The sequence below is a fragment of the Anabrus simplex genome, chromosome 3, assembly GCF_040414725.1.
Source record: "Anabrus simplex isolate iqAnaSimp1 chromosome 3, ASM4041472v1, whole genome shotgun sequence".
NCBI classification, from domain to species: domain Eukaryota; kingdom Metazoa; phylum Arthropoda; class Insecta; order Orthoptera; family Tettigoniidae; genus Anabrus; species Anabrus simplex.
In genome coordinates, this window is record NC_090267.1 from 326396905 (window position 1) to 326419832 (window position 22928).

Below are 22928 nucleotides of genomic sequence, written 5' to 3' on the forward strand. Positions count from 1 at the left end.
GACCAAAATAGGGAGGTGTACTGTAACCATTCCATTATTTTTTTCAATTTTACTTTACGTCGCACCGACACAGATAGGTCTTATGGCGACAATGGGGTAGGAAATGGCTAGGACTGGTAAGGAAGCAGCCGTGGCCTTAATTAAGGTACAGCCCCAGCATTTGCCTGGTGTGAAAATGGGAAACCACAGAAAACCATCTTCAGGGCTGCCGACAGTGGGGTTCAAACCCATTTATTTCCCGGATACGAGCTCACAGCTGCATGCCCCTAACAGCATGGCCAACTCACCCGGTATTCCATTTTGTATTGTATTGTGAGGCCAGCAAAGGCAGCTTAAGGAACTGTTACACTAAATAACATGCTATTTCCTAGTGATATTGCCATTTACAGAATATATATGAGAGAAAAATCCATGAGCAGCTTGTACATTAAAAGGGAGGATTGAAAACCAGAGAATGCAAATCAGTGTGGAAAAAGCCAGACAACAGCAAGGATAACAGAGAGAAGGAAAATAAGCAAAACAAATAGGAGAAAAAGGTATTTGAAGTTGAGAACATTTAAGAACTCAGGATGAACATTTACGAACTTAGGATGTTAATTAATACAGAATTCATGATTGGTTATAGAAATCAGCAGGAGGATACAACTCAGGAATTTTTTCTATCGCGTTTACATCAGTGGTGGAGATTAATCATTCACACTCTGTCTCGATGGCAAAGGGTTTGTTTCCAACTGAGATTGAGGTTATTTGTGACCGTTTAAATGTGATAAGTCTGCAAGGTTGGCTTCTGGCACATTAAAGAACTCATGTGGTACAATATTCCATTAAAGACTGCTAACAGATAGAACAGTGTTAAACAATTCCTTTCTCTCTCATTCTTTCACAGAGTACATGATCTATTACAGAACAAAGCCAAAAGGATAAATAATGTGCAAAGGGGTATTACATACTTATAGTTGAGAGCTTGCCAGCGACACAGAAAGATGAAAACAGAGACAGCAGAAATAATACTTTTGAGAGGTATGTTATAAAAAACAAGGAAAGCGAGAGTAAGAAAATTAAGACATACAGAAATAAAGACGAAAAGGCTGAAGTAGTAAAAAGGAGAAATACCTCGTCTTGCCATAAATACCGTTACAACTTAAAAATTGAAAAACGCAACTATCATGAAAGATATTTTCTTTCAGTATGTTGTTTTTACATGCATTCACTACACACAGCACCCATCACTTTTTGAAAGCATCACCTTTTGCACTGACACAGGCTCCGAGTCTTTGTGGCCTCTCGTCTAATGCGAAATGCATGATGTCCAGGGGAAAATCCACAACTGGTGTCAACAAGGAATGCTTTAAACTTTCAAGGGTAGGGTGTCTCCTCGTGCAGACGATGCCCTCAAACACTGACCATGGTTGGTAGTCCAAAGGATTCAGGTCCAGACTGCTACTGGGCCAATCTTCTGGCGAAATGAAGTTAGGGACGTAATGCTGAAGGCACCCTTGAGTTGATCTTGCCTTGTGGCTGGAGCAGAATCCTGCTGGAAAGTCCAGAGTTGGTTTTGAAACAATGTCACACTTCAGTTCTTCACAATATGCTCCAAAACAGTGCTTTTGTACACTCTGGCACTGGTTTTAACTCCCTTTTCGCAAAAATTGCAGCTGGGTGGTGCCAGAATAACTCTCCCCCCAACCAAACCATCACTGAGGAGGGATGATGGGCCCTCTGAGCTTTTAGAACTTTTTACTGCCTTCCTGAAAAGTTCTTGCATAAACCCTATCACTTTGATGATTGAAAGACTCAATGGCAAATATTTTCTCATCGGTGAGGAGGATTTTCCGATGACCATTATGGACATAACACTGCAGGAGATGTCGACATTTTAGCACACTCATTTTTCTTTAGGCGTGCGGCAAGGTAATGTCCTGTACCTCGGCGATAAGCCCTTAGTCCAAAGTCCTCTGACAGAAGTCTGGACATTGACCTTCTCAAAATGTTAATTTCACGGGGCAAGATAGCCTGCATTTCTCCAAATACGAGCCGCCAGTGCTTTTTGTGTTGCTGGAGTCCTGACACTGCATGGGTGACCCTCTCTCGTACAATTCTTCACAGGCCGGTTTCAGCGAATCGTTCAATGGTCCGGTAGACAAACATATGACTGATTTTGAGCTTTTGTAGCATCCTGAAAATGTCACTTGCAGATTTTCCAACTTTATGTAACGCTATCACGGCTATTTCGTAGTCACCCCATTCCATGTTTAAACCTGCAGCTAAATGCTTCCTCTTTCACAGACAAGCTCACAATGGTTCAATGTAACATGAGCACACTGGCGGTTCTTTATCTGTCAAAACAGTTTACAGCGTGTGCCAAAATTTTGTAACAGTATTTATGAGATGTGTTAGACAAATTAAACAGATGCAAGATGACAGAAGGAAAGAAAAACAAAGAAAGACCCAGATTACAGTGAATGATCTGGTAACAATAGTATAATGAGATTAGGATTAGAACAGTGATTGATGTGAAGTGTAGAGAGGTTGAGTAAAATGGAGAGGCACAATATCTGCCCTGATCAAGCTGCATCTGGAAAAGGGAAAATGATATCATACACAACACACTGAGGATTCCTTCCCTATAATCCTGATTAGCCAATACCATAGCCGTGTTGAACCACTCGATTCGCTGAGATCTCCAAAATTAAGCAACAATGGGAATGATCACCATTTAGATGGATAACCCATACTTTATTCACTGAGAGGAGCAGAAAGGAACTGTCAACCTTACTGCCAGTAAACTCGCATTCAGGATGCCTATAATCAGCGACATCCAGGCTTGCATACGGCACCTGTATTCACCCACAAAAGTTACCTCTATCATTATTATTATTATAATAGAAACTCGTTACATACATACATACATACATCATTATAGATCGTTATGCCTTTCAGCGTTCAGTCTGCAAGCCTCTGTGAATGTACTCTATGTTGCCAAAATCCTCTATCTGTAACTAGTGCTGTGGCCTCATTTAGTTCTATACCACTTTAAATCGTTAAAAACTGAGTCTAACCATTGTTGTCTTAGCCTCCCTCTACTTCTCTTACCCTCCATAACAGAGTCCATTATTCTCCTAGGTAACCTATCCTCCTCCATTCGCCTCACATGACCCCACCACCTAAGTCAGTTTATGCATACAGCTTCATCCATTGAGTTCATTCCTAATTTAGCGTTTATCTCCTCATTTCTAGTACCCTTCTGCCATTGTTCCGACCTGTTTGTACCCGCTAGTTAATAGGGACTAATTGGGGGAATAAATTGATCAGGTTAGCGAAGGTCCAGACTAAGTGAAATAACCTAAAAGAACAATAGGAAATGCATTAAAAACCCTGTTTACACCAACCAAAAAAAAAAAAAAGTTGACAGAGGTTGTTTCAGATTTTTGGCAACAAACTGCACTAGGGTCTTACCTGCTCTATGTGATGTCCCTTCATAAAAGCTACAGTTCTGCACCTTACTTTCCACTGAAGACTCCTACAAAACACAGCCATGTCCATCTGTTCCCACTCCTTCTACCAGGCTTCTCATAAGCCCTCCACAGTAAGAGGGCACCTGTTTTCCAACGTCCTTTACAGAAGTCCAAACGTACAAAGTCCATGTGAAAAGCAATAGGTGATTTCACCATACACAGCTGGGATCTCAGTATGACAAATTGGAGTCGGGACTTTAGTTTGACAGTATAGAGAGTTAACTTAGCCCTTTTCAGCAACACAACGAATAGTTAACTTCCCATTACAACACTATCCAATGACAACCATAAATCCCCTGGAAAAAGTTTCCTTACATTCCGAGTACCATTTTTTATGACCTTTTTCACCTTTCATCTGCTGGTAGATCGCATGGTGTTTGTTGCAGTCACTTAGATATATGCTTTTATCCAATGCAATCACAAATTTCCATCATTCTTGTGCCAAATGATTCTCATAGAGTTTTCTACTGTTTGTGCACCTATCTGCACAGTGACGATCAAACAACTTGTGAACTCTACTCTTATACGTTTCTTCAAGTTCAAATTCTGGTTGATGATACTGTTAAAAGTTCTTAATTACTTGCAATGGCTCATTATATTTGCTGGATTGCTGTCAGAAACAAGGGCTTTGACCGTCCTCATGAACTCTGGAGTATGGCTTGTTGCAGGTTGTGGAATAGTTTGTTTCTTGCCCTTCAGAATTAATCCCTTATGGGTCTTTCCTGTCTTATTCAACACACAGCTCATCCCTATGTTTAACACTGTAAAATTCTGCTTCTTATACACTTCAGTAATAGAAGAATAGCTGTAATTTATGTTGTAAAGGATAGTTCAATTTTCTTCAGCATCGCTGCAGCGGCATGCTTGTGAATACTACACAGACAACAGCTAAACTGGTTTAGATATCCCTCAGAACACTGACCTTGGCACATGCATGCTAGCACTACAGTAACATCTGAAGGTCACTGAAAACAACCTCTTACAATGAAAAAAGCTCATTCCACTTTCGTAATTTTAACTGCACAAATATTTGGTGTACAGATTTCTATATTCAATTTTTATAATAAAAACCCTTGTATATATATGTAAAGTAATTCAGTTAAAGCATGTACATTTAAAAAAAGTATTGTTAATAATTTTAAGTAATGTAATGTACTGAGATTAGGATTAGAACAGTGATTGATGTGAAGTGTAGAGAGGTTGAGTAAAATGGAGAGGCACAATATCTGCCCTGATCAAGCTGCATCTGGAAAAGGGAAAATGATATCATACACAACACACTGAGGATTCCTTCCCTATAATCCTGATTAGCCAATACCATAGCCGTGTTGAACCACTCGATTCGCTGAGATCTCCAAAATTACTTGTCTTACTTCCTAGGCTGATGATGGCATACCCTATTGCCAAAACCAGTCCCAAATAAAATGAATATGTGATGACTTTATAATTATCACTATTACTTGTATTGAACAGGTGGATCCCCATACCTAACAAATTTGAATGTAAATCTTGATTCCATACAGAATCTAAAAATGAAATTTCTGACTCTAGACCCACTGAAACGCATGCACCAACTGACCCTATGAGCGATATTTCCATACCAATCATAACAGGGACTGGCTGCATAAGGAATGGTATTACTAGCATCGCTCATTCCTCAGTCACTTTCATATTGCCAAAGCCAAGGATGAGACAGACAGATCAAACATTTAACGTAATAACGAGAAAAATCCATACATGCTAACCTAACAGCATATCATAATCGCTGTGGTCCATTCACAAATAATTCTTGTAATCGTCTGGTTCATTTTCTCTCAGGTGTTGTATCACACTCATGTGACTAAAGCTGTCTCGCTCTCTTATCCATGATTTCATCCACTTCGATCGATTTTTCTTTTGTATGATTTAACATATAGCAAAATGCACATTCCAACAGCCGCAACAGCAAATTTTCATTTCCTCTGGACGCTGTCTGCTTCGATGTCCATCGCACAGTTTTAAGTACGGCAGACCCAACCAGCAAGGATTTCAAACTAGTTTGAAAGGCCAGCGTATGAGGCTTGGCCTGCCGAGAACTCAGGGATAATTCCATGAACGGGAAGGTCTGGAATGTTGACAGATTATGTTGCACAACACGACGGCCTTGGTGTCACAGTTGATGGCGAGGAGCAGGCCGGGTCTCTGAAGGTCACGCCTGGCAGACGGCCTGCTGGATCTGGCCCCAAAGGCGATGCCTGCCAAAAAATCTTTCCGTGTATGGCCAGCTATTGAGTGTCGAAACAGACTGTCTAATTACGCTGGGTACTGGATCCAAAGCAGTGAGCGTCTAAACCGCCTTGCTGTTGCAGATGTCGTCCTAATGACAAATGACTTCAACATCGCAAGCCTCCAGGTTGAAACATTGCAAAAGATATAGCTGAAGTTATAGGCTCCAGATATCTTTTGAAAAAATTGAAGTAATGATGTCTGACTGCGGTAATACCATGCACTTTTTAATACCAAATATGGAAAAATCAAATGCTGCATTCATCTGAAGTATCTAAGGTCATTTCCTTTAATGCATTGGAGAAAGAAGCTCTGAAACATCAGGCTAAATGCAGGGAAACAGCTTTTCAACTGTGCAAACCCAATCATCAGTTCAGATCGATCTCATGACAGGCCAAATACTGCCACTAGACCACAGTAGTAGATCCCGAACACTTATATGCTGCTGAATGCTTGGCCCTCATTCGCCATGGTGAGATACAATCAAAATGAAAGAGAGGAAATTCGTAAGATCATCAGCCCACTTCAAAATTCTGAAAGCAAATATCGCCTGAGGTCGGAAGCTGAGCAGTGTTCTAAATTTGAAAAGCTTTCATTTGTTATGAGGGAATGACATCTTATATTTGATGGTCATCTGTTTCGAACGGACTGCCAGGTGAATGATTATAGTTCCTCGTTCATGTACAATGAACGACAAAATGTGCCATACTGCCTTGGAGTTGAATATATGATCAGTATTACTGAACCTCATTTGTTGATTGAATGCTGAAATTAGCCTGATCACTGCCTTCATTTATGTACTAACAGGACATGTTTGATGATTTGACAGAATGACATAATTCGACGTTGAGGAGCGCATCAAAAATTTTAACGAGAACCGGACTTTAGTGAACTCCTCCATCAGTTATCTACTGCATTGTTCCTGAGAGCTGCAATTTCTCCACAACGATCACGGGACAACCTATGGTACTTCGGATACCCATCATCACCAGTAGGTATGCAACTTTGGAAATGTTTAGGATACCTTTTGATGTAAACTCCTCCACGTAAGCAAGGTGAATTTGCATTTAATCACCACATGAACCATGAATCAAGTGCATTAACACAATATCATGTAATGTTGGATCAAAGTGTTTAATTGGTAACTGCTGAAATTACACTATTTATCTTGTCTGGTCGAATCTTATTATGTAAATATAGTAGAAGATGGACATGAGGCAAACCACATTTCTGTCATTCAACAGCGTACATGTAGCTGCAATGTTGACCAATATTCATTTATTAATTAAGAGCATTAATTTTTTTTTCAAATTAAATACTCTGTTCAGTACGCTGTATCTGTTTTGCAATGTATATTTAGGGAGATTTAACGGTTGCCATTTTTTCTTCCACTTGCTTCACTGAAATTGTTACTGCTCAACTTCCTTAGGTCATAGACGAAAATTTATAAATATAAACCTTTCTGAAGAAATGCTTAATAGAATGGTGAAAACCATATTAAAATCCATATCCAGTGGTTCTCAAGATTAGCCGTCACAAACAGACTGACAGATAGTATAACAAAGTCCTCAATCCTATGTAGAGACAGTATAAATTAAAGAAGCAGCCAAAATTATCAACATTGTAAACAACTCAAGGTATCATAAAAATTACTTCACACACATGTACACTTACATACCTGTTCGCCTTGGCCATTCAGGCCTGTCTAATGGTTTGCCAGCAGCAACACTGTCACCTGAAAATATACACACAAAAGGTATTACATAACATGCAATGAGAAAGTCAGCTAGACCAACCAAATGACATTTGTAAAGAAATCATATAAAAGGAAATAATGAAAAGATAAGATAATATGTTAGACAGAGATTACAGGCAATGGCATGTAAAATACAGAACTAATTTTACTGCTTCACTCTACAGGTGCTGACATGTATCAGTCTGCAAGGAATCTATTCTTGAATGGCAATGTGCAATGAGTGTCCTTGATCTAAGACTACATAATTGGTAAAAGTGATATACAGAATGATAGGAGCATGAAAATCAACACACAACAGGATAAACAATGAGAGGTCAGAGAGGAAGAGGGAGCAATAGATGAGACAAGAACATGAATGAAAAAAAAAAAAAAAAAAAAAAAATCTTCACATCTTCACATACTACAGTTTTTAAATAACATATTTACTCACCTATAAGAACACTTTTCCCTTAATTTTTGTCTTCTTAAATGAGGGAGGATATAATAAGAGTATGAAATAATAGACTGGTTAGATTGGGTTTTGAGGTACAAAGAGTGCCTTGTTTGATCTTTAATCCAACAATTATTATTTATCTAAATAACCAATGAACAAGTATTTATCTAAAGCTATTTACAACACAGTAATAAAGAAAGGACTTTTTAAATTCACGTTAAATTAACTTGCTTCTAGGGTAAAATAGCTTGCACTGGAACAGTCAGTTCTCATGCATGCTGCTGGGTGACAGGTACCAAGCGGCATTAAGCAGTTAGGCTGCCAGTAGTTGCCTGAAATAGGAAAATGTTGTGTTTAATACAGTATATCCTGATACTTTATTTCCCAATATTATTTAAATAAATTTTTAAATCAGTTTTCTTTCCCCTTCGTTCTCACGGTCATCAAAATCATCATTAAATTCATAGTCACTCGGCTGGTCTGAGTTCCCATTTATGTCACTCCAGGAAAACAGTCTTCATACCATCCATAGCAGGAGAGATATTAGGGTTTTCCCCCCTCTCAATATATCAGGATCCACTCACAAATGATTTGGAATGAAAGTCATTCGATTTTACTGTCTTCTATCATCTCATGTTCACCATTTATACAATTATCATAGAAACTCCTAATATGATCTCTAAACAAGTTATTAATGCAGACATTAAACAGCAGCAAAATAGACATTCGGCTTCTGTTATGATGACTGGACAGACAAATTTGTTTATTCATGGTGTCCAGTAAGTGGCCGTAGAAGCTGTCCAATACGAGCATGGATATCTTTTGCAGTTCGGCTCCTGGTGTCATTCCCAGGAGCTTTCTGCCGTCAGCAGTCATGGGATCACTGTGCATCATAGTTTGACTCCAGATGTTCTGACTAGAATGCTCAAGGGACCAGTGACATTTATCATTGTATTAGACAGCATGTCAAAGAAAATTAGAGTCCAATTGGCATTGCCAATTTGTGGAATATGACAGTGATATTCCCCTTGAAGTCTCTTTACAAACCAATGGAATTGGATCATTTTGTTAGTGTAGTCAGAAAGAAGCACAATGATTTTCTCCTCTGCAGAGGAAGTCCATTTAGGCACATGAAACGCTCTGCCCAACCTTGACTTGCTTTAAAATCTTTCTCTGAAACACCGAAGATCTGCATAATTTCACATGCTTCGATCTGCAGCAATGAAGTGACAACTGTTCATCTCTGTGACGCACTCAAGCACTTTATTATCAACATTCTCATACTCTGTATTCTGCACCCCATGAAATGATTTGCAGATTTTCTTCACTAATAGTTTTTGTTCTTGGTTTCACCAATTGAATCATACAGGTTTGCACATCATAATTAAGACTAGTCACCTTTACCATTTTCTCACACAAATCCTGTAACACAGCCTAAAAGAAGCTGTATAACAAGACTGCCAACTCACATTCACACAGTTGTAACTTCTGGCTTCTGAACTGCACGGGACACTTCCAAATCACACCCACATTCACAGGCATGTGTTGAGGATAGAGGGATAGTGTGGAAGGGGAAGGAGGAGGAACAATGGTAGCTGTGATGCAGGTGTAATGGACACACTCCCAATCAATTTTAGACAAAGTGAAGTAAAAATTGATTTTACACATTTTTTATATACCTAATTTCTGATAATTAAGAGGGGTGTTATATGTGATGGGGTCTTATAGGTAGGTAAGTATGGTAGATTGACTCTCTCCTCATCAAACCCAATTCTTCTACATCCATTTCTTCTCTATCCCAATGAGCTCATTTCAGCTTCCCAGCTTTATCATGAGGGCAGGAATCAACATTCATTGGGAGGCTTATTTTGACAGACTTTCAGTCTTGGAATTGATGAGGAGAGAACCAACCTATTTGAAGACAGCAGGTATGAAGATGTGGAGATTGTCCTTAACCTTTAATGATTTCATGGTTGATTTTGTCTAATCTTTCTGTTGCTCCTTTTTCCCCACACTGTCCTCTCATTGTGTTTATCATATCATGTGTTCCTTTGTTATGTTCCTTTCTATACATGAATTGATTTGTCACTTGTTTGTTCTTTTCCATTCATTACAACTGGTAATAAAAGGTTGCTCTTCCTGTAGGACTTGTTTCTAGTATGTGATAGCAGAGTGCTGTGAAATTTATATCAGTCCTTAATAAATGAATAACAAGTGGCATCAAGAATTAACTGGAATATTCAGATTGTTATAAGAACTGATTATCTTTATAGAGTTTTAATTAGCAAGTTTCAAAACAGTATCCTTTTGTTACAAGTACATTAATTCTACACTAAATTCTTTCTTCAAGGAGCTTGTTAAAGCCATTCTTTGATAAACCTTCCAATACACCTCATACAGCATTGGTAATGTTTCCCTCAATTGAAAGTGGAGTTATCGGTGATTTACAAAATTCAGGTTTGCAAATAAGATAGTGCATTACATTAAAATTTGAGTTGAACAGTTCTCTCGGAACTGATGCAGCTCTTCTCAATCACGAAGGTTGCTGCACTATCACAAGCAGTTCATGATTTTATAAATGCTCTTCAGTGATGTCATACTGTGATAAAGGTATTTGGAAATTCAATCAAAGTTCTCTGTCACAGATAGTAGTTCAATTATATGAAATAAATTATGGTTCTAGAAAAAAAAGTTTATTCTTTTTCACTGACCATTATACCAAATACATATCCTGATTTAGTTATATGTTTTAATAACATAGCAAACATGTTAACAGATAAAACCAATAATGTTAATTGCAATCATTTGCTTCTGGAAGGTGCAAAGTTTGGGAAATAATTTAATCCCTTGATGCAGAACTACACACATCATATAGAGCTCCTTTTCTTCATATGCTGCTGACGTCCATGCGTGGTATGAACCCCTATAGACCTAACTTCATTTCGTCCTAGCTCGTAAAGTTTGAAAGTTGTCGAGATGGAAATTGTATATCTTTGAAGGTGATCTCTGCCCTGCATGTATGAATGAGCCCAAATCAGTGTGTCCGGTTTTCTTTCTATATAGTTTGAAATAGTCTGATCTTTCTGCTTGGGAGCATACACTTAAACTTCTGCTGCATTCTAGTGGATGTAAGCACCATACACAATGTTTTTTTACGTAGATTGATAGTATATATCACCATCTTACCACTGATATGCATGTTGACAGGATCTGGTGAGGATTTCTATAATTCTCTCAAAGCTTTGAAACCTCTTACGACTCATAATTACTTTACTTGCGCTCACTTTGAAATACAATATTGTGTGGTGCAGAAGTACGGCACAGTGCACTTTGAATGAAAGTGAAGTAATAAAGTTTGAATAAATCAGACGATACACCAGACTGAACTGAGTGAAGTGAGAGTGGATGCAAAACATATGGAATGAGAGAGTATGGTGTGCAAGAATGGACAATGAAACATGCCAAAGTACTGTTATGTGCTCAAGCGACCGTCAGCCTTGTCGCAGCCCCTTCGGTATTATCTGAAAGGGGATGACTAAGCCAGCTCGAACTTCCCAGCCCACCCGAGGACATGCCACGGCCCTTCCTCTTTTGTTCCCTTTATCTAGTTTCTCTATGTGATTTCTGGAAGATACGACAGGGAAGTTCGATCTTCAGCCGAACCCTGAATGTTCTAGTGGCCCAACATCGAGCCGCTGTTGTGGTGTCAGAAAGACCAGTGAGTGGGTGGAGACGACAGTATGGAAGACTGTATTGTGTGTTCGTGTATTTCTGTGGCCTGAGGCAGAGCAAGGGAAGCCGCTATCGCGAGTGTGAAGGTGACATGTGTTAATGTTCGCTGCTGTATCATCCTGCTGTTGAATACTGATGAGCTGTTTAGTTGTTCACTGCATGTAACTGTGTGAATTACTGTACTGTCTGTGGAATCGAACCAACAAACAGTCATTGTGTGTCGAATGGCCTGTAGCCCCGTATTCAGATCCAGCTGTCTATACACAGCTACTGTATGGGGTGGCTGGACTTGGAGAAAGTGAATGTAAGGGTTAAAGCGCCCGCAGGTACAGCAACGGGCTGGACCTCCTGAAGAGGAACTTTTTTTTTTTTTTTGCTATTGGCTTTACATCGCACTGACACAGATAGGTCTTATGGCGACGATGGGACAGGAAAGGGCTAGGACTGGGAAGGAAGCGGCCGTGGCCTTAATTAAGGTACAGCCCCAGCATTCGCCTGGTATGAAAATGGGAATCCATGGAAAACCATCTTCAGGGCTGCCGACAGTGGGGTTCGAACCCACTATCTCCCGAATACTGGATACTGGACACACTTAAGCGACTGCAGCTATCGAGCTCGGTGGAAGAGAAACTTTTGAATAGACTTGTAATTAGCAAGTGTGGCCATTCTTATCTGGGTAGAATTGTGTATGTTTAAATGTGTGTGTCTGTGTGCATTATTAGGTCATCCTGAAATTAATTAGAGTAATGAAACAGATGGAGTTTTATTCCTAATAGTACATTTCTCATGAAATAATCACTCCATTAACCCAGAATTTGTGTTAAACGAATCTTTGAACCATTGTTTCCGATTCTTTTGCTCAAAGTTTCCCAGGCAATGATTATTCCAGTTTCCATTGCATTGTGAAACAATCCAGGCAAATACAAGAACGACACTTTCATTCCATATAAAATATGGACTTTCTCCATTAGTAGACAAAGGTAAATATGAAATCAATGAATGTAAATTGCATTCTTTTGAGTCTCTACTGTAAACGTTTGGAAATAATCTGAGTTAAACTGTTGTAACAGAGAACTTTTGAAGAGATCACTGCATGTTCTTAGTGCTCACATATGAATCACCTCTGTCTGCTGAGTAAAGCGGCACTCAAATGTTCTGTGTCACTGAAAGGTTATTCCTGAAAATTAAATAAGCTACTCATGTTTATTAAATACGATAAAGAAGAGGAAAATGAAGTTCCTTGGACACGTACTGAGACATGACTCTTCTCCAAACCATCACTGAAGGTAAAGTACTGGGAAAAGAGACCCAGGGGACGACCAAGGATGTCCTACATCAAGAACTCCGTCGGTGAACTGCCACGTGGTTCATATAGCAACATGAAGAGGATAACAGAAGATCATCAGATGTGGCTACAGTGACAAGGCATTGCCTTTTGTAGATGATGATATTTTCTTTCAAAGCATGGAAGCCCAACTAAGCAGAACTTAGCCTGTCTTTCTATTCCTCTTTCACAATTTCAGTGCACGAAACTTACTCTCCCCAGGGTCAGAAATGTTATTACAGTATATAGCTACTTGTTATTCTAAGCTCTTCTGCCCCATATAAATACTGTATCAATGTCACTTCTTGTTGTTTGAAAATCCACATTTTCGTACATTGAACACGAGACAAATTACCTTTCATAAACGTTTGAACTTGGCCACTTTTCTACTTGATCCCCCTGAACAGACGAACCTATCAAACTGCATAACTGTACATCTGCCAACTGGATTTCTTTGTTGACATTTGACTCTTGAGTGCATGTGGTACTTGCTGGCTCAGTGTCGTCTCTTCTAGACTTCTTGAACTCCAATCATGTACCAGTCACAGGTAGAACAAAACACAATAAATACATATTGATAACTAGCATCTGCTTTGCAACAGGTCCGAACATTGTGCATCTGTAATTACTCCTAAGCTACTGTTAATTATGACAATATATGAACGGAGATTTTTTTAGAAAGTGAATTTCAATCCACAGATGGTGAAATTTCTATATCCACCTTAAATCCGATCATGAGAAAAGATTGAAAAATTAATCTGGCAAGTTGAAGCAGAAAGATTTCATATATTTGCAGTAGCCTACTTCTAGAATTCTGTCATATTAGACAAGGCACCTAAGAGTGGTAAAGCAATGGACTCGGTGCGATATTTAGTGCCATGATTTTTTTGTTTTTGTTTCTTTGAGATGACAGTGAAATAAATTACTTAACAAAACTACTTAGTCATAAGTAATTTTACAATAATGATTTTACCCTCAAAGTTACAACAATGTTTACTAACTAATTCTAATGTTATTCCTTCCATTCACACAAAAATGAGCTAACTTGGCTTCATTGTAAAATACATAAGTTTTTAGGATACTGAAACTTCAATATTTATCTGAAAATCTGATAGGCATTCCAAATACATGGATACTATCAGTTTTAAAGAAAGTAGATGATTATTTTGTTTATTTCTTTGCTAGTGGTTTAAAATTGCACTAACACAGTGAAGGTTTTCGGCGACACAAAGACTGAAAAGGAAGAAGCTACGGCCTTTATAAAGTACAGCTCCAGCATTTGCCTCACATGGAAATGGGAAACAATGGAAAACCATCTTCAGGGCTCCTGATGGTGGGATTTGAATCCACTGTCTCCTGAATGTAGAAAGTAGATGAAACTATGAAATATGACTGGTTTCTTGCCAGAATATGTAACTTCAATATGATATGTTCCTAACAATGCAACTGAATACCATTGTTAATGAATGTTCCAAGTGAGGTTAAGAAACATCATAATTTCTTCACTACACCAAGCTGGGTGTCCTCCAGTTTGTCCTCTCCATCCACAGATGATGTTCATAAATGCGACACTAGTTTACACATCTAATTTCGAGGTCCTTGATAATCTGTTTCTGCCGAACATCATGAGGTCTTCCTCTTTGATTTCTTCCCAGGAACACTGAGGTCAAAGTATACTCGAGGAGTCCTGTGGGGAGCCATTCTTTTCATGTGACCATACCATTGGAATCTTCAGTTCCAAGGTCCCCAGCAGGCTTCTTTCCAATCCAAACTGTTGTAAGATATCCACATTTCTCATTTTATCCATTTTTGTTTCTTGTATACAAGAATGGAGGAACTTCATTTTTGTTAGCTGAAAAAGACTCGCTTGTTGATCCAGTGTTGCTGCTTCCAGATTATACAAAAATATAGGTACCAGATATATTTTGTACAAGCTGATTTTGGAAACTAATAGAAATGTTTCAACCCAAATAACAATAATGGAGGTTACATAGCAAAGATCAGTATAAAATTTTATACAAGAAAACAAAATCTTACATTCTTTAGCTTTTTCTAGTTCTCCCCCAATTGGTTCCCTTGGAAGCTTGTGTAAAAACGAACAGTGAGGTTTTCGACATCCCCCAGGTTGATTCTCCCAGTAGCATGGTATAATTTTGCGGTTCTTCTGTAACATGTAGGACAACATCACAATGAAATAATTTGCATGAGCTAAACAAAAATGCATTAAATTTATTGTAATCCTACAGAAGATTAAACTGAGTAATTTTTTCCTTTAATGAATATGATTTACCTTATATACGAACATGTAATAGGAATATTTAAGACATGAACTATTTCAGAAGAATAATAATTTCCACCCTAAATAACAGGTATTTCAACATATCACATTATAAAATAATTTACTGACCTAACCAACAATTTCTGTATTTTTTTCTCAAGACGGTATGATATCTAGCATTTTTATATACAAAACACATCCTGTAAACTTTTGCCTATATTCAAATTCTCAATCAACAATCAGAATGGGAATGGTAAAAGCAGAAAAGGTCAAATCATAAAGCAAGCAGTTTATCAATAAGTAAATCACAACAAAAATCATAACACACACACAAAAAATATTGTAATTCTGCCTTTTATACATAAAAAATATAATCACAGTAGTTTTCTTAATCACTGCCATCATATTATTATTATCAATATTATTCTACAGAGGGGACAGAACCAATGGAAATAACTTTAGGCAGTTAATATATTCTCCCAACTATACCAAATATTATAACTTTGTCATGGTAGGAAAATGGACCCTTGAAAACCTACAACCTGTTTTCCAGTCAATGACTGGGTCAGGGATGGAATGAATGAAGCCCCCATCTTGCGGCAAGGATAGGAATTGTGCCGGCTGCCAAAGCCTGTCACACTCTTCTCGGACAATGATTAATGACTGACAAATGAACTGAAATGATAGTGGAGTGTGTTGCTGGAATAAAAGATGACAGGGAAAACTGGAGTACCCAGAGAAAAACCTGCCCTGTCTCCGCTTTGTCCAGCACAAATCTCACATGGAGTGACTGGGATTTGAACCACGGAACCCAGCGGTGAGAGGCCGACGCACTGCCGTCTGAGCCACAGAGGCACAAAGCTCTTCTTCTTCTTCTTCTTCAAGTGCCATATCCGGTTGCCCAGACGTCGGCGATTACTCTGTAGAAAGTTTTTCTGTCTTCTGCCAGTTGGAAGAGTCTCTCAGTTGTCTTAATACCGGTCCACTGCTTGATGTTGTGTAACCATGTTATCTCTGGTCTGCCAACTCGCCGTTGCCTTCTATTTTACCCTAAAGAACGAGTTTTATGAGGCTATATTTGTTTCCTCTTAATATGTGGCCTACATAAGCTATTTTGCGAACTTTTATAGTTGTTATTAGTTCTTGCTTCGTCCTAGCTTTCCTTAGGACTTCATCATTTGTTATCATATCTGTCCAGGGTATTCTAAGCATTCTTCTGTGCAACCACATTTCAAAGGCAGCAAGTCGTTTTGATACTTGTGGCTTTTAAGGTGCATGTCTCTGCTCCATATAACAGTACTGACCAGATGTAGCACTTCATTAATCTCTGTCTGAGCTTCAGATTCAGATGATTATTACAGACCAAAGAGCTCATCCTTTGAAATGCAGCTCTAGCGTTCTCAATTCTGCATCTGATTTCCTTATCTGGATCCATACTGTCTGTTATTATGCTGCCGAGGTACTTGAACAGGTGGACTTGTTCTATTTTACGGTTGTTTAATGACAAGGTGACATTTGCATTACTATTTCTGCTAAATACCATTAACTTAGTTTTTGCTACATTTATATTGAGACCATACTGTAAACCTTTGACATGGATTCTGTTCAGGAATTCTTGAAGGCCTTCTATAGTGTTACACAGAATCAGAGTGTCATCTGCATATCTAATATTATTGATCAAAACACCATTTACTTTCACACCCAGTTCAACATCATGTAAAGCTTCTTTAAAAATGTCAGAATAGATATTGAAAAGGAGCAGCGAGAATATACAACCTTGGCATACCTCCCTTCTGATTTTCACATCTGATGTTTTGGTTTGGTTGATTTTGACTGTTGCTTGTTGGCCCCAGTAGAGATTCTGTATGATGCGTATGTCTTTTCCATCCAGATGTTTTCACTGGAGAATCTCTATCAGCTTTTCATGTTTCACTCTATCAAAAGCTTTCTCATAGTCAATGAAACATGCAAATACATCTTTGTGTAGTTGGCGGCATTTTTGGAGGACACTGACGCTGAATAAGTCTTCTCGTGTGTCAAAGGCATTTCTGAAACCCATTTGGTTGTCATCCAAGTCTATTTCGCACTTTGTTCTAATGCGTGCGTGTATTATACGTAAGAATGCTTCTAGCATATGACTCATCAGACTTATGAGACGGTAGTCCCTGCATTTCTTTGGATGAGACTTTTTAGGTATTGCGATGAATGTCGATTGCAACCAGTCCCCTGGAATTATTCCAGTATCATAAATTGTATTGAAAAGTTTAGCAATTTGGTGAACATTCTCTTCAGTTATTTATCAATTTTGGAGTCATTGATCCTCCCATTCTTTTCCCATGCCCACAACTCATCACTCGTGATCGTTCTATTCCCTCTTCCACTTCGCATACAGCATAATTGTGAACAATCTGATCTGTAAACACATGGCATTCTCAACTCTTCAGTAATAATACCATCATTTCTGTTACACTTGGTAAGTTAGATGGTGAGGTTTAAGGAGCTGGACCTCAGGTCTGAAAAAGGTGGAAGCAAAAGAATCAATATGGGTTAATTCTAGTAATATATTTAAACAGACTCACACTTTTTCTTTCTCTTTCCAGAAATAGCAATGGAATAGAAAAAGATCTAAAATGTGAGAAGTACCAGCCTACGCACAATATAAGATCAATAGCAATAATTTAAATCAAAAAGGCTTGACAAGCGCTTAATAATTTATATTTGAGAATTTAGATTGCATGGGCACATGCAAGCCCAATATTACCCCAATGTGAAAACACACAATCTAATCTCAGTATGAAAGTACATTCAAAAGGAACTTCCGAGTGTTGAACTCTGTTACCTTGCACAAAAAGGCAAGTGGGGCCTAATTGGATTTATACACCCTCTAAAACATGATATAGCCTTACCCTAATTAAAGGGTCAAATACGAAATTCATACTAAAACACATTAATTAACAATATCCTAATGGGGCTACACAGTGACAGAAGAGAAGAAAACTAAATTCTAACAAGGTAAATATGAAAATAAAATTTAGAAAATCCAGGCTGCAATAAAAGGTGAAGTAGAGAGGTTTCTTAGGGTATCGCACTTGAACATCCTTGTGACAATTTAAAAGTTCAACTCTCAATTAATTTGGCATGGAGATCTCAAGAAGGAACAGTTTAGATTTAACCTACATATGAGAGGGCTAATGCTTACAGGGAAACAGCTTAGGAAGGTAGAGTTTCAAGAACCTGGGAATTATCACAGAGGAAAGTGGAAGAAATGATAAGGAAATAAACATGGAAGACAAGCTGGAGCATTCCTGAAGTGTCAGAAGCCCGGTTTGGAAAAGGGATGTCCCTCAGACAAGCAAAAGAGTGATATACAGGAAGTACTATGTACCTATTCTGATGTATGCAGCAGAAACTTGGGTAATGAGGCAGAGAGCCATGATTAGGATACAAGCAAGTGTAATAAAATTTCTGAGAAGCAGGATAGGAGTGATAAGAATGGATAAAATGAGAAATGAAAAGATTAGAGATACAGCAAAAGAAGAGCTACCAGAACAGGATAGAGGCTTCTAGACTTAGATGGTATGGACACAGGAACAGAATGACAGAGGAAAGGATACCCAGGGGGATGCATGAAATGGAGATAACAGGAAAATGACCAAGACCAAGAGACAGGTGGATAAAAGGAGTGGATGAGTGTGTACAGAGAAGAGAGGACTGGGCAAAAGTAAAGAGGGAGAAGTGGTGGGAAGACAAGAAGAGATGAAGGCTTATGTTCCAAACAGACCTAGCCTACAGCTGGAAACTGCATATGATGATGATGATGATGATGACGACGACGATGATGATGATGATGATGATGATGATGATTGAGCAGAAAGCAAATACCCGACTACCATTTACAAACTAACTTAAAATTATGATCTCCCTCAATGCAGGAGGTAAACGGCTTCAACATCTCTTCTTACATACTTGATCTGAAAATCTCCTATCTTATGACCACCAGCTTCACTCAAGACCAACATGGCCCACCTACGTCCAGTCCACACTGCAAAACCAATGAGATCACACAAACTTGCATGTCAATATACTGTATAGCTTGTGGACAGGGTTGTGTAATGTGGCACAGGGCATGCCACTCTTGATTTTTACAGCAGTACGAATCCAGGACCTTAAATTTCTTCTTTATTACAGATTTTATATGATTTGCACTAGATGGCATCCAAGAAAGAGTATGGGGGTGTTGCCTACATTCAGGGGGAGACCATACAGCACATTACGATTTCAAACAATTGTTTCGTTGTTATTAACAAAATATGGCTGTATTCCAATAACATATATCCTTAATATACATTCCTTTTAGAACTTGTTTTCAGTCCCATAAAAAGCAAGCTAGAGACAGGCTGTGGAATGAGAGGATGTTTATCAACACCTTCTATTTCTCTTATAATTCTACTTGTTTGCTAATAGCAATCAGTGGGAAGCCAGGGTTGAAAGAAAATTAAATTCTATACAGTTGCTACAAGATGCTAGCAACTGTAATTATGGGTTTACACTACGGGTAGTAAGAAAATTTCAGTACAGTACCTTGGGAGTGTGATGGAAGAATGAAACAGGAGATAAGCAGAAGAGTGCAGTTAACTGGAGGTGTTTACCACAGTGTGGGAGAACTTTTTTTTTTTTTTTGCCTATTTGCTTTACGTCGCACCGACACAGATATGTCTTACGGCGACGATGGGATAGGAAAGGCCTAGGAAGTGGAAGGAAGCGACCGTGGCCTTAATTAAGGTACAGCCCCGGCATTTGCCTGGTGTGAAAATGGGAAACCACGGAAAACCATCTTCAGGGCTGCCGACAGTGGGGCTCGAACCCACGATCTCCCGATTACTGGATACTGGCCGCAATTAAGCGACTGCAGCTATCGAGCTCGGTTGGGAGAACTATTATGGGGTAAGGAAGAGCCAATAAAATGTAGGGAAATCATTTTTAAGAATTACTTTCTACCAATCTTGACATATGGAGCTGAAACTTGGTTAATGACCAAAGTAGAAAAAAATCTAGGCAAGTGACATGAAATTTCCAAGAATAATGTAATATGAAAAACAGTAGGTGTACACTGAGTGGGAGACAGAGCACAGTAAAACCTCGATTATCCGCGGGTGCCGCGAAATTTACATTAAATTACGAACCTAAGAAAAATAACCAATTTTAATCCAAGCCAACAACAGGGAACATACAAGAGGCCCTACAGTGCGAAGGTCAAAAATTACTGACAGGTTTATTGTGCATTGTGATCCTACTGTGTAGGCCTTCTCGGAACTTGTGGATGAGTGGCTGGCTCTTGCTCTTTGATTTTGATCATGGCTTTCACATTCTCTGAAAACTGACCTTGACGACCCAAGCAGGTGAGTGTATCGATCCACTCTGTTAAGTTCACTAACCTTCCTCCTCTATGTACACATTCTCTCGGCCTGCCAGTAGTGTCAGTAGTCAGCAAGTGCGCTTAGTCATCAGTCGAGTTTTACGTTCCTTTGTCAGTGCTCGTTTAGTGTTTTGTTAGTTCCTGAAATTAATAATGACAGAAAAACAAAAGAAGATTGTGTTAACAATTGCACAAACACTTGAAATGATTTCTAAAATAGAAAACTGCATTTCAAGAAAGCAGATGTGTTTGGATTACGGGACTAGAGAAACAACAGTGCCAGACGTTTTAAAACAAAAAACAAACTGTTGGCCTTTGCATCAGTGTTGGACAGTGTTACTGGGATGAAGAAACAAAACAGAAATCCACCTATAACTTGATTCGGCATTAACAGAATAGTTAGCTTAGGACGAAGTGAGGGCACCCCCTTGTTTGGTCCTATCATTGTAGCTAAAGCAAAAATACTTTTTAATTTGCTAGGCTGGAAGAAAATTCTAATGGGTTGTCTGGTTGGTTACATCATTTTAAGGAACATCATGGAATTAGAGAGACTGGTCTACATGGAGAGAAGCTGAATGATGATCAACAAGCAGCTGATGATTTGACCTGATTTTGAGGAGTTTGTGTAGTCTGAAGATATGTCATACGAACAAATTTATAACGCTGATGAATCAGCACTTTTTTGGAAATGTCTTCCCACTCGTACTTTAGCATCTGAAAGGGAACATCAAGTGGTATGTCACAAAATTAGGAAGGACAGAATTTCAGTCTTGTCATGCAGCAACGCTTTTGTAATCAGTAAATCTAAGAAACAGGGGCTTTTTAAGGGAACAAGAACAGAAAATTTACCAGTTGATTATATCAACAAAAAAGAAAAGAAAAAGGTTTTATAAACCAGCAAATTTTTCAAGAATGGTTTGAAAAGATCTTTGTATAAGTACGTAAACATCTTAACTAAAACAAATTTGCTAAAGAAGGGTGTTTCTTGTTAATTTACAATGCGCCTTAACATTCAGTTATAAGTGTGCTTAAATCTTCTGATGGGCAAATCTTCGCAAAGATTTTGCGCCCAAATGTTACTGCGCTGATACAACCTATGGACCAGAGAGTCATTGCTATCATGAAGAGAACATACAGAACAAAGTTGTTACTGTCAAAATTCAAAGGATGTGATCTCAAAGAATTTTGGAAGAATTATAAAATTTTGGATAGCATTAATGATATTGAGTCTGCTCGGGATTACATCAAACTCTCGTTAAATAATAGAGAAAACTCTTCCCGAGTATTGAAACAAATGTCAATCAAAACATTTGTGAAGAGAATGAAGTCATGCTGACCGCTACACTTGTTGACCTAGTGACATCCATTCCAGAAGGTGAGAATGTCGACGAAGGAAACATAGAAGAGTGGCTGGAAAGTGATGCAAGTGAGCCGGGGTTTGAATGACTGACTGACGTAGAGATAACGAACAAAGCAATGGGAGTGAACGAGAACGAAGAACAAAGTGAAAGTGAAGAGCTGCGTGAATGACACACGAAACTGCTTTGCAGCACGTAGATGGATTGCTTCAATATTTAGAGGAACAAGATGATGACACATATCTGGCAACAAAAAAAACTTATGTTAAGGAAAGTACAATCCAGAATAAACAAAAAGGCATTTCCAAAGCAGGAAGCAAAAATGAGCAACTGATATTTTTAAAAAGGCATAACTGAACACTTTTTGTTAACAGTACAGTATTGTTTTTGTTTACTATTCTTTATTTTAGTGATTTAGACTTAGAGCAAAGATTTCTGCTTTACTGTACACATTTTAAATGTTTTATATATCATGTTTTTTGTACAATAAAACATACTTTCTATGCTGAAATATTTTTTCGTGTTTACACCTCATTTTCTGTTGTTTTTATCGGGATATTCACGATTTTCACTATCCACAATGCCCTTGCCACCCAATTCCATGGATAATCGGGGCTTTACTGTATGATGATCATGACTGAGAAGGTATGGGCACGTGAAAAGAATGGGAGGAAGAAGGGTCCCAAAGCTGATGCTTGAATTGGAAGTTAGAGGGAAAAGACTAAGAGGTAGATCCACGAAACGATTGAGAGAACAAACTGAACAAGAGTTGAGGAAGAGAGTGGCAAACTTTCAGAACATCTTTGATGAAGAATGATGGACAGACGGACAGAGCTAGAGATTAATGATAC

At 38.5% G+C, this 22928-nt stretch overlaps 1 protein-coding gene across 4 annotated transcripts in view; it reads right to left on the reverse strand.

Moving 5' to 3' along the window:
• The window catches only part of LOC136866312 (zinc finger CCCH domain-containing protein 11C), a 97725-nt gene that overhangs the window by 30496 nt on the left and 44301 nt on the right, over nucleotides 1-22928 (reverse strand). For all 4 annotated transcript variants that reach the window (XM_067143159.2, XM_067143157.2, XM_067143158.2 and 1 more), the window contains 2 exons: nucleotides 15063-15189; nucleotides 7459-7515 (listed from right to left, as the gene is read on the reverse strand). In XM_067143159.2, the coding sequence (XP_066999260.2) occupies nucleotides 7459-7515; nucleotides 15063-15189 (184 nt within the window). The remainder of the gene's footprint in view (nucleotides 1-7458; nucleotides 7516-15062; nucleotides 15190-22928) is intronic.